At 44.2% G+C, this 12,323-nt stretch overlaps 1 protein-coding gene across 5 annotated transcripts in view; it reads left to right on the top strand.

The window, feature by feature from the left end:
• Positions 1 to 578: 578 nt before the first annotated feature.
• Positions 579 to 12,323, top strand: part of LOC115140087 (smoothelin-like) — an 80,164-nt gene continuing 68,419 nt past the window's right edge. For 2 of the 5 annotated variants that reach the window (XM_029678159.2, XM_029678163.2), the window contains exon 1: positions 579 to 1,058. In XM_029678159.2, coding sequence (XP_029534019.2) covers positions 1,008 to 1,058 — 51 coding nt within the window. In that variant the 5' untranslated portion in view covers positions 579 to 1,007. The remainder of the gene's footprint in view (positions 1,059 to 12,323) is intronic. The other 3 variants (XM_029678161.2, XM_029678160.2, XM_029678158.2) reach the window with 2 other exon arrangements.

Here is a 12,323-nt window from a genome sequence, read left to right on the forward strand (position 1 = left end):
CTACTGATGTTGGAAGGCACTTTAGCCCCCACAGGGGTGGCCATCGGCGATTGCCTTCAGGTAGTTCTCATATTGTCCACTGGTGGGCGCACTCTACTCAGCTATTTGTGCCACTGCCTTTTGAAACATCCATAATTCAGCATATTCATTTGTCTATGCATGAGGTTGACATCCTATAGCTGGGTTTCCCAACCTCGGTCCTGCCCCCTCCCCCCGTGCACATTTCGGCATAACAGGACTTTCCAAGTTACATATATTATAGCTTACTTTATTGACCATATATAGATCTTGGATCAATCTAAATATTAGTTAACTTTTGACAAGTAGAGAAATGTTAAGTACAACATAACACTATTGCATGTCCAAAGAGAAAATATGTAATCTACTTGTTCATTTTTTTATATATTTTTTTTATATATAAGCAAGATTTTTGCAAAAATAATGAATTACTTCTTGACCAACAATCCATCCACAGTGTCAGTTTTGAATATCTGTTTTTCAATTGGTCGAGGAGTCTATTGAATAGGCGGGACAGACCTAGCATTATTCTGGATTCAAAGCTCGCGCTTTCTGTTTCAAACTCCGGTTCTCGTATTCTAAGGGTTTTAGGAGAGGGAAGTAATAAAAGGCAGAGTTTAAAAAGTATATGTTTTTCCATCTCTAGAGCACTCCAGTCGTTTCTTATTAACGTAATCCAAAAGTTATTTTGTGGCAGGAATTTGCATTGTGATAAGACAAGTTCTATGTAAAGTTGCTTGGAAGAAACCGTAAATATTCGAGCAGGTGGAGCATCAATTCCGACACGTGAAAGGGGGACTTGTCTTTTGGGACACAATTGTTGCCAGCATTTGTATCCTGCTGGTCTGCTTTATTAAACGCATAGGGTCCCCACGTTTAACGCGCCTGGTTCTTTGTTTGAAGGACGTTTCCAAATCAAAAGCCGGCTTTTTCTTCCTTTTTGAGTTAACATTTTACCTGTCATTGTGACGTTACCCTAAATACTGAAAATGTCAGCTGAAAGATATTCAACATTGGATGAACCGTCGCTTCGGAACATGGTGAGTATGACATATACCCTGATTTATTTATCCTGTTGTGTGTAATTAAACTATAGAGTTTTTTTTTTTTTTAACACACCTGAGAATAATTGGGCATGAGAGCATGTTAGCTAACCCCAACCCTTTAACCGTAACCCCTAACCCAGCTAACGTTAGCCACCTAGCTAATGTTAGCGTTAGGAATTCGTAACATACATTATATATACAAAAGTATGTGCCCTGCCATTCAAATTTGTGGATTCGGCCATTTCATTTACACCCGTTGCTGACAGGTGTATAAAATCGAGCACACAGCCATGCCATCTCCATTGACAAACATTGGCAGTAGAAGGGCCTTACTGAAGAGCTCGGTGACTTTCAACGTGGAAGGATGACACTTTTCCAAGTCGGTTCATCAAATGTCTGCCCTGCTAGAGCTGCCCTGGTCAACTGTAAGTTGTGTTATTGTGAAGTAGAAATGTCTAGGAGCAATAACGGCTCAGCTGCGAAGTGGTAGGCCACACAAGCTCACAGAACAGGTCCTCGGTTGCAACAATCACTACCGAATTCCAAACTGCCTCTGGAAGCAACTTCAGCACAAGGTCGGGAGCTTCATGAAATGGGTTTCCATGGCGAGCAGCTGCACACAAGCTTAAGCTTGGTAGTTAAAACTTTCCACCATTGGACTCTGAAGCGGTGGAAACGCATTCTCTGGAGTGATGAATCATGCTTCCCCATCTGGCAGTCCGATGGCCGAATCTGGGTTTGGTGGATGCCAGGAGAACCCTACCTGCCCGAAAGCATAGTGCTAACTGTAAAGTTTGGTGGATGAATAGTGGTCTGGGGCTGTTTTTCATGGTTTGGGCTAGTCCCTTTAGTTCCAGCGAAGGGAAATCTTAACACTATTGCATACAATGACATTCTAGACAATTATGTGCTTACAACTTTGTGGCAACAGTTTGGGGAAGGCCCTTTCCTGTTACAGCATGTCAATGCCCCCTGTGCAAAACGAGGTCCATAAAGAAATGGATTGTCGAGCTCGATGTCGAAGAACATGACTGGCCTGCCCTGACCTCAACCCCATTGAACACCTTTGGGTTGAATTGTAATGCAGACTGCGAGCCAGGCCTAATCACCCAATATCAGTGCCCTACCTCACTAATGCTATTGTGGCTGAATGGAAGCAAATCCCCGCAGCAATGTTCCAACATCTAGTGGAAAGCCTTCCCAGAAGAGTGGGGGCTGTTTATAGCGGCAAAGGGGGGGACCAACTCCATATTAATGCCCATGATTTTAGAATTTTGATGTTCGACGAGCAGATGTGTTTTATACTTTTGCAAATTGGTAACATCGAACGAATTGAAACTTGTAACATGTCATACGAAATGGGTAACATGTCATACGAAATGGATTATGGACATCCACAAATGATACATACCTTATGTATCATACTAATTTGAGTGTTGGGGCGGCAGATAGCCTAGTAGTTAAAGCGCTGGGCCAGTAAACGAAAGGTTGCTGGATCGAATCCCAGAGCTGACAGTTAACCCACTGTTTCCTGGTAGGCCGTCATTGTAAATAAGAATTTGTTCTTAACTGACTTGCCTAGTTAATTCTGCGTAATTTTTTTTTACATTTAAGTTTATGTCTACCCCTGAGTCCAGGTTGCAGTGACCTGTTTTATAAAAACAGTGAGGGATAATCATGTGTGGGATCGAAATGTTGGTCAGTTAATTGATTGAGCTTATACTGAACATAAATATGAACAACATTCAACAATGAAAGATTTTACTGAGTTACAGTTCCTATAAAGAAATCGGACAATTGAAATACATTCATTAGGCACTAATCTATGGATGTCACATGACTGGGAATACAGATATGCCTCTTGGTCACAGATACATAAACAAATAAAGTATGGGTGGGGATCTGAAAACCAGTCAGTACTAGTGTGACCATTTGCCTATTGCATCGCTACACATCTCCTTCGCATGGAGTTGAGCAGGCTATTGATTGTGGCCTGTGGAATATTGTCCCACTCCTCTTCAATGGCTGTGCAAAGTTGCTGGATATTGGCGGAAACTGGAACACACTGTACACGTCGATCCAGAACATGCCAAACATGCTCAATGGGTGACATGTCTGAGTATGCAGGCTATGGAATAACTGGGACATTTTGAGCTTCCAGGAATTGTGTACAGATCCTTGCAACATGGGGCTTTCCAGCACTATGATGAAACTGGCTCTCATGAGGACTGCCACAGGAATGGAAGACCCAGAGTTACCTCTTCTGCAGAGGATAAGTTCATTAGAGTTACCAGCCTCAAATCGCAGCCCAAATAAATGCTTCCGAGTTCAAGTTACAGACACATCTCAACATCAACTGCTCAGAGGAGACTGCGTGAAATCAGGCCTTCGTGGTCTAATTGCTGCAAAGAAACCACTACTAAAGGACAGCTATAAGAAGACACTTGCTTGGGCCAGGAAACACGAGCAATGGACATTAGACCAGTGGAAATTTGTCCTTTGGTCTGGAGGTCGACCGACTATGATTTTTCAACGCCGATAGCAATTATTGGAGGACCAAAAAAAGCCAAAACCGATTTAAAATCGGATGATTTAAAAAAAATAATGTATTTGTAATAATGACAATTACAACAATACTGAATGAACACTTATTTTAACTTAATATAATACACATTTTAAAATCAATTTAGCCTCAAATAAATAATGACATGTTCAATTTGGTTTAAATAATGCAAAAACAAAGTGTTGGAGAAGAAAGTAAAAGTGCAATATGTGCCATGTAAGAAAGCTAATGTAAGTTCCTTGCTCAGAACATGAGAACATATGAAAGCTGGTGGTTCCTTTTAACATGAGTCAATATTCCCAGGTAAGAAGTTTTAGGTTGTAGTTCTAGTAATTATAGGACTATTTCTCTCTACGATTTGTATTCCATATACCTTTGACAATTGGATGTTCTTATAGGCACTTTACTATTGCCAGTGTAACAGTATAGCTTCTGTCCCTCTCCTCGCCCCTACCTGGGCTCGAACCAGGAACACATCGACAACAGCCACCCTCGAAGCAGCGTTACCCATGCAGAGCAAGGGGAACAACTACTCCCAAGTCTCAGAGCGAGTGACATTTGAAACGCTATTAGCGCGCACACCGCTAACTAGCTAGCCATTTCACATTGGTTACACCAGCCTAATCTCAGGAGTTGATAGGCTTGAAGTCATAAACAGCTCAATGCTTGAAGCACAGCGAAGAGCTGCTGGCAAAACACACGAAAGTGCTGTTTGAATGAATGCTTACGAGCCTGCTGGTGCCTACCACCGCTCAGTCGGACTGCTCTATCAAATGTCAAATCATAGACTTAATTATAACATAATAACACACTGAAATACGAGCCTTAGGTCATTTAATATGGTAGACTCCGGAAACTATCATTTCGAAAACAAAACGTTTATTCTTTCAGTGAAAAACGGAAACGTTCTGTATTTTATCTAACGGATGGCATCCCTAAGTCTAAATATTGCTGTTACATTGCACAACCTTCAATGTTATGTCATAATTACGTAAAATTCTGGCAAATTAGTTCGCAACGAGCCAGGCGGCCCAAACTGTTGCATTTACCCTGACTCTGTGTGCAATGAACGCAAGAGAAGTGACACAATTTCACCTGGTTAATATTGCCTGCTAAATATGCAGGTTTAAAAATATATACTTCTATGTATTGATTTTAAGAAAGGCATTGATGTTTATGGTTAGGTACACGTTGGCGCAACGATAGTCCTTTTTCGCGAATGCGCACCGCATCGATTATATGCACAGCATGACAAGCTAGATAAACTAGTAATATCATCAACCATGTAGTTTTATGATTGTTTTTTATAAGATAGGTTTAATGCTAGCTAACAACTTACCTTGGCTTCTTACTGCATTCGCGTAACAGGCAGGCTCCTCGTGAGGCAGGTGGTTAGAGCGTTGGACTAGTTAACCGTAAGGTTGCAAGATTGAATCTCTGAGCTGACAAGGTAAAAATCAGTCGTTCTGCCCCTGAACAAGGCAGTTAACCCACCGTTCCTAGGCTGTCATTGAAAATAAGAATGTGTTCTTAACTGACTTGCCTCGTTAAATAAAGTTGTAAAAAAGAAGAAAATATATATTATATATATTGCATGGCCGTTCTTAGTTGGTGGAGCGATTTGTCTGGTTAATTCCGATAACGAACGAGACTCCGGCATGCTAACTAGTTATGCGGCCCCGAGCGGTCGGCGTCTAACTTCTTAGAGGGACAAGTGGCGTTCAGCCACACGAGATTGAGCAATAACAGGTCTGTGATGCCCTTAGATGTCCGGGGCTGCACGCGCGCCACACTGAGCGGATCAGCGTGTGTCTACCCTTCCAGACATTCGAGTTCCGGCGCCGACAGAGATGGCCGCCTCGCTTCGCGTTCCTAGGAAACTATGCAGTTTTTTGTTTTTTTACGTGTTATTTCTTACATTAGTACCCCAGGTCATCCTAGGTTTCATTACATACAGTCGAGAAGAACTACTGAATATAAGATCAGCGTCAACTCACCATCAGTACGACCAAGAATATGTTTTCCGCGACGCGGATCCTGTGTTCTGCCTTACAAACAGGACAACGGAATGGATCGCATGCAGCGACCCAAGGAAACGACTCCGAAAAAGAGAGAAACGTAGCGGTCTTCTGGTCAGACTCCGAAAAGGGCACATCGCGCACCACTCCCCAGCATTCTTCTTGCCAATGTCCAGTCTCTTGACAACAAGGTTGATGAAATCCGAGCAAGGGTAGCATTCCAGAGGGACATCAGAGACTGCAACGTTCTCTGCTTCACGGAAACATGGCTTACTGGGAAGACGCTATCCGATGTGGTGCAGCCAACGGGTTTCTCCACGCATCGCGCCGACAGAAACAAACATCCTTCTGGTAAGAAGAGTGGCGGGGGCGTATGCCTCATGACTAACGAGACATGGTGTGATGAAGGAAACATACAGGAACTCAAATCCTTCTGTTCACCTGATTTAGAATTCCTCACAATCAAATGTAGACCGCATTATCTTCCAAGAGAATTCTCTTCGATTATAATCACAGCTGTATATATCCCCCCCCAAGCAGACACGTCGATGGCTCTGAACAAACTTTATTTAACTCTTTGCAAACTGGAAACCATTTATCCGGAGGCTGCATTCATTGTAGCTGGGGATTTTAACAAAGCTAATCTGAAAACAAGACTCCCTAAATTGTATCAGCATATCGATTGCGCAACCAGGGGTGGTAAAACCTTGGATCACTGTTACTCTAACTTCCGCGACGCATATAAGGCCCTGCCCCGCCCCCCTTTCGGAAAAGCTGACCACGACTCCATTTAGTTGATCCTTGCCTACAGGCAGAAACTGAAACAAGAGGCTCCCACGCTGAGGTCTGTCCAACGCTGGTCAGACCAAGCTGACTCCACACTCCAAGACTGCTTCCATCACGTGGACTGGGACATGTTTCGTATTGCGTCAGATAAAAATATTGACGAATACGCTGATTCGGTGTGCGAGTTCATTAGAACGTGCGTTGAAGATGTCGTTCCCATAGCAACGATAAAAACATTCCCTAACCAGAAACCGTGGATTGATGGCAGCATTCGCGTGAAACTGAAAGCGCGAACCACTGCTTTTAATCAGGGCAAGGTGTCTGGCAACATGACCGAATACAAACAGTGCAGCTATTCCCTCCGCAAGGCTATTAAACAAGCTAAGCATCAGTACAGAGACAAAGTAGAATCTCAATTCAACGGCTCAGACACAAGAGGCATGTGGCAGGGTCTACAGTCAATCACGGACTACAAGAAGAAACCCAGCCCAGTCACGGACCAGGATGTCTTGCTCCCAGGCAGACTAAATAACTTTTTTACCCGCTTTGAGGACAATACAGTCCCACTGACACGGCCTGCAACGAAAACATGCGGTCTCTCCTTCACTGCAGCCGAGGTGAGTAAGACATTTAAACGTGTTAACCCTCGCAAGGCTGCAGGCCCAGATGGCATCCCCAGCCGCGCCCTCAGAGCATGCGCAGACCAGCTGGCCGGTGTGTTTACGGACATATTCAATCAATCCCTATACCAGTCTGCTGTTCCCACATGCTTCAAGAGGGCCACCATTGTTCCCGTTCCCAAGAAAGCTAAGGTAACTGAGCTAAACGACTACCGCCCGTAGCACTCACTTCCGTCATCATGAAGTGCTTTGAGAGACTAGTCAAGGACCATATCACCTCCACCCTACCTGACACCCTAGACCCACTCCAATTTGCTTACCGCCCAAATAGGTCCACAGACGATGCAATCTCAACCACACTGCACACTGCCCTAACCCACCTGGACAAGAGGAATACCTATGTGAGAATGCTGTTCATCGACTACAGCTCGGCATTCAACACCATAGTACCCTCCAAGCTCGTCATCAAGCTCGAGACCCTGGGTCTCGACCCCGCCCTGTGCAACTGGGTACTGGACTTCCTGACGGGCCGCCCCCAGGTGGTGAGGGTAGGCAACAACATCTCCTCCCCGCTGATCCTCAACACGGGGGCCCTACAAGGGTGCGTTCTGAGCCCTCTCCTGTACTCCCTGTTCACCCACGACTGCGTGGCCACGCACGCCTCCAACTCAATCATCAAGTTTGCGGACGACACAACAGTGGTAGGCTTGATTACCAACAACGACGAGACGGCCTACAGGGAGGAGGTGAGGGCCCTCAGAGTGTGGTGTCAGGAAAATAACCTCACACTCAACGTCAACAAAACTAAGGAGATGATTGTGGACTTCAGGAAACAGCAGAGGGAACACCCCCCTATCCACATCGATGGAACAGTAGTGGAGAGGGTAGCAAGTTTTAAGTTCCTCTGCATACACATCACAGACAAACTGAATTGGTCCACTCACACTGACAGCGTCGTGAAGAAGGCGCAGCAGCGCCTCTTCAACCTCAGGAGGCTGAAGAAATTTGGCTTGTCACCAAAAGCACTCACAAACTTCTACAGATGCACAATCGAGAGCATCCTGGCGGGCTGTATCACCGCCTGGTACGGCAACTGCTCCGCCCTCAACCGTAAGGCTCTCCAGAGGGTAGTGAGGTCTGCACAACGCATCACCGGGGGCAAACTACCTGCCCTCCAGGACACCTACACCACCCGATGTTACAGGAAGGCCATAAAGATCATCAAGGACATCAACCACCCGAACCACTGCCTGTTCACCCCGCTATCATCCAGAAGGCGAGGTCAGTACAGGTGCATCAAAGCTGGGACCGAGAGACTGAAAAACAGCTTCTATCTCAAGGCCATCAGACTGTTAAACAGCCACCACTAACATTGAGTGGCTGTTGCCAACACACTGTCATTGACACTGACCCAACTCCAGCCACTTTAATAATGGGAATTGATGGGATATGATGTAAATATATCACTAGCCACTTTAAACAATGCTACCTTATATAATGTTACTTACCCTACATTATTCATCTCATGTGCATACGTATATACTGTACTCTACATCATCGACTGCATCCTTATGTAATACATGTATCACTAGCCACTTTAACTATGCCACTTTGTTTACTTTGTCTACATACTCATCTCATATGTATATACTGTACTTGATACCATCTACTGTATGCTGCTCTGTACCATCACTCATTCATATATCCTTATGTACATATTCTTTATCCCCTTACACTGTGTATAAGAGAGTAGTTTTGGAATTGTTAGTTAGATTACTTGTTGGTTATCACTGCATTGTCGGAACTAGAAGCACAAGCATTTCGCTACACTCGCGTTAACATCTGCTAACCATGTGTATGTGACAAATAAAATTTGATTTGATTTTGATTTTATATATATATATACAGATTTCCGATTGTTATGAAAACTTGAAATCGACCCTAATTATTTGTCCATTCTGATTAATCGGTCGACCTCTTGTAGAGACCAATCACTATACCTTTGAGCTACAGGAGAAGAGAGCCAGGAGTGGGGGGGGGACAACCACAATTATTGAAATGTATACCTTCCTGAGGGATAGTAAAGAACTCCCTAAGAGAATACTAGAGCACAGATCCTATGTTTGCAACTCCCTCCTTTGCCAACCTCTTTTCCCAAGACCGCTTCCTAGTTCTGCTGTGATGCCTGCATTTAGTCAACAATGCTACTGCCATCCTAAATGACCCGTTATACAAAATAAGAAATGTTCTTACCAGCCTGGCAATAACGTTTGGTGAGTTTTTGTGCCACACAAGGATCTATACATTGATGAGTATGAGGGGCTTGGGGTGTCCGGGTCTATGATGAGGACCATGCTGGCTCCTCATCTCAGCAAAGGACACACTTTGTATGTGGAGCAGTCCCAACACTCTTCCAGCATCTGCTCTCCAACAGCACAGGGGCCTGTGGTACATTCAGGTCAAACAGGAAGTCGATGCCTGCTTTCGGCTGCAGGAAGATGCAGAGAGGGGAGGAGAACGGTCAACAGCTGGCAGTAAAGTGGCATGACAAACGTCCTCCACTGTCCAAACAGCAACCATGTCGGCCACAGGGAAAGTAGACCACCTGATGGGAGAGAGAGAAATGCTATGACTGCGATGCAGGCAACAGACTGTGTGTGTGGGAGATGCGCAAAATGTCTGCAGACTTGAACTGCACAAACAATTGGGAACTGTTTGGGGAATTTTGTCCGGGTCAGAAATGTCAAAAAATGAATTGGGCCGCAAAAGTAAAATTAATACTTTTGTAAATGAATGAGGCGGAACACACCTCAATTCAAACTGTTCTTAGAAAATAAAAAAAACTTAAAATAATTTGAAATTGACTCGTTGAAATCAGCCTATAAAATAAAAACAGGCTGCGTGCCTTGGCTTGAGGACAACGAGGATTAAATGTACTGTTTCGTACCAATCACATTCTGGAACGGAGAGAACATTCTAACATCACGTGCATTAAAAACAACTCGCTCTGGGGCGACCATTAGAGGTATTTGGAACTCACGCATGAAAGTGTTTTAAGTCCAACAAATAGGTCGTGCAGAGATTCAATTAGACATGTGTCGTGAGGGTAAATACATGTTCCATATTTGGAGTAGGGCTACCCATCATGCACCAAGTTGCTGTTATCAGGGATTTCAGAGAGGACATCAACAGGAGCAAAGAACCAGGCCTGCTTAGAAAGCTTGTGACATGGTGTACAATGATGAGGGGTCCTCTTTCTTTTGTGCCTGTCCACTCTAAAGTAAATACATTATGACAGCATTACAATGGTTGCTCTAAGCTGCATGTAGGTGTGAACTCCCCTCATGTGTTGTGCAATACTTTTAGGATCAAATATGGAGGTAAAGGTCTGAAAACAATAGGAACAAAGAAATTGGAAACTGAGAAGATGGTGGTTTTGAATGGGAGGCAGAAAATGGATTTGGCTATTTCAGCCACACCCGTTGCTGACAGGTGTATAAAATCGAGTACACCGCCATGCAATCTCCATAGACAAACATTGGCAGTAGAATGACCTTACTGAAGAGCTCAGTGACTTTCAGCGTGGCACTGTCATAGGATGCCACCTTTCCAACAAGTCAGTTCGTCAAATGTCTGCCCTCCTAGAGCTGCCTCGATCAACTAAGTGCTGTTATTTTGAAGTACGAACGTCTAGGAGCAACAACGGCTCAGCCATGAAGTGATAGGCCACACAAGCTCACAGAATGTGAAAGCCGAGTGCTGAAGCTCTTAAATGTTTTTTCCTCGGTTGCAACACTCACTACCGAGTTCCAAACTGCCTCTGGAAGCAACGTCAGCACAAGAACTGTTTGTCGGGAGCAGTTTCAGCATTACAATGCCCCCACGCACAAAGCAAGGTCCATACAGAAATGGTTTGTTGGGTGCCCGAGTGGCGCAGCGGTCTGAGGCACTGCATCGCAGCCGGCCACGACCGAGCAGTGTCTCTGCTGGCCTCAACCGAGAGACACATGAGGCGGCACACAATTGTCCCAGCATTGTCTGGGTTATGGGGGGTTTGGCCGGCTGGGATGTCCTTGTCCCATCGCGCTCTAGCGCTCCTTGTGGTGGCCGGGCGCATGCATGCTGACTTCGGTCGCCAGCTGTACGGCGTGTCCTCCGACACTTTGGTGCGGCTGGCTTCCGGATTAAGCAAGTAGTGTGTCAAGAAACAGTGCAGCTCGGAGGGGGTCGTGTTTCGCCTCTCCAGAGTCCGTACGGGAGTTGCAGCGATGGGACAAAGCTGTACCTACCAATTGGAGAGAAAAAAGGGTAAAAACTACTAACTAAATATAGAAATGTTTTGTCGATCGGTGAGGAAAAACTTGAAGTGTCCACATTCTTTTGATCATTCATATTTTTGAATACTTATTATTACATACAGGCTTCCTAGTTTTTACTGTCATTTAGGTTTGTATTGTGGAGTAACTATAATTTCCTCCATTTTTTTTGCCTATCACAGCCAACTGTTTTAATCACCTTTGGCCTCAAAATGGATTAAATAGATGTTTTTCCCCTCACCCATCTACACACAATGACATAGTGAATGATGGCATTTACATAATCATTCACAGCCCTGAGTCAATACTTTGTAGAAGCACCTTTGGCAGTGATTACAGTTGTGAGTTTTTCTGGGTAAGTCTCTTAGCTTTCCACACCTGGATTATTATTTTCAAAATTCTTCAAGCTCTGTCAAATTCGCTGTTGACCATTTGCTATACAACCATTTTCAGGTCTTGCTGTAGATTTAAATAAAAACTGGGCCACTCAGGAACATTCACTGTCCTCTTGGTATGCAGCTCCAGTGTAGATTTGGCCTTGTGTTTTAGGTTACTGTCCTGCTGAAAGGTGAATTCATCTTCCAGTGTCTGGTTGGAAAGCATACTGAACCCTTAGGATTTTCCCTGTGCTTAGCTCCATTCAATTTCTTTTTTTTATCCTGAAAAAGTCTGGTCCTTAATGAACAATTACAAGCATACCCATAACATGATGCAGCCACCACTATGCTTGATATTTGGAGAGTGGTACCCAGTAATGTATTGAATCGGATTTGCCCCAAACATAAGACTTTGTATTCAGGACAAAAATGTAATTGCTTTTCGACATTTTTTGCAATATTACCTTAGTGCCTTGTTGCAAACATGATGCATGTTTTGAATTGTTTTTTATTCTTTACAGGCTTTCTTTTCACTCTGTCAATTAGGTTAGTATTGTGGATTATCTACATTTACTATCA

Source organism: Oncorhynchus nerka, unplaced genomic scaffold (genome assembly GCF_034236695.1).
Source record: "Oncorhynchus nerka isolate Pitt River unplaced genomic scaffold, Oner_Uvic_2.0 unplaced_scaffold_1___fragment_2___debris, whole genome shotgun sequence".
Classification (NCBI taxonomy): domain Eukaryota; kingdom Metazoa; phylum Chordata; class Actinopteri; order Salmoniformes; family Salmonidae; genus Oncorhynchus; species Oncorhynchus nerka.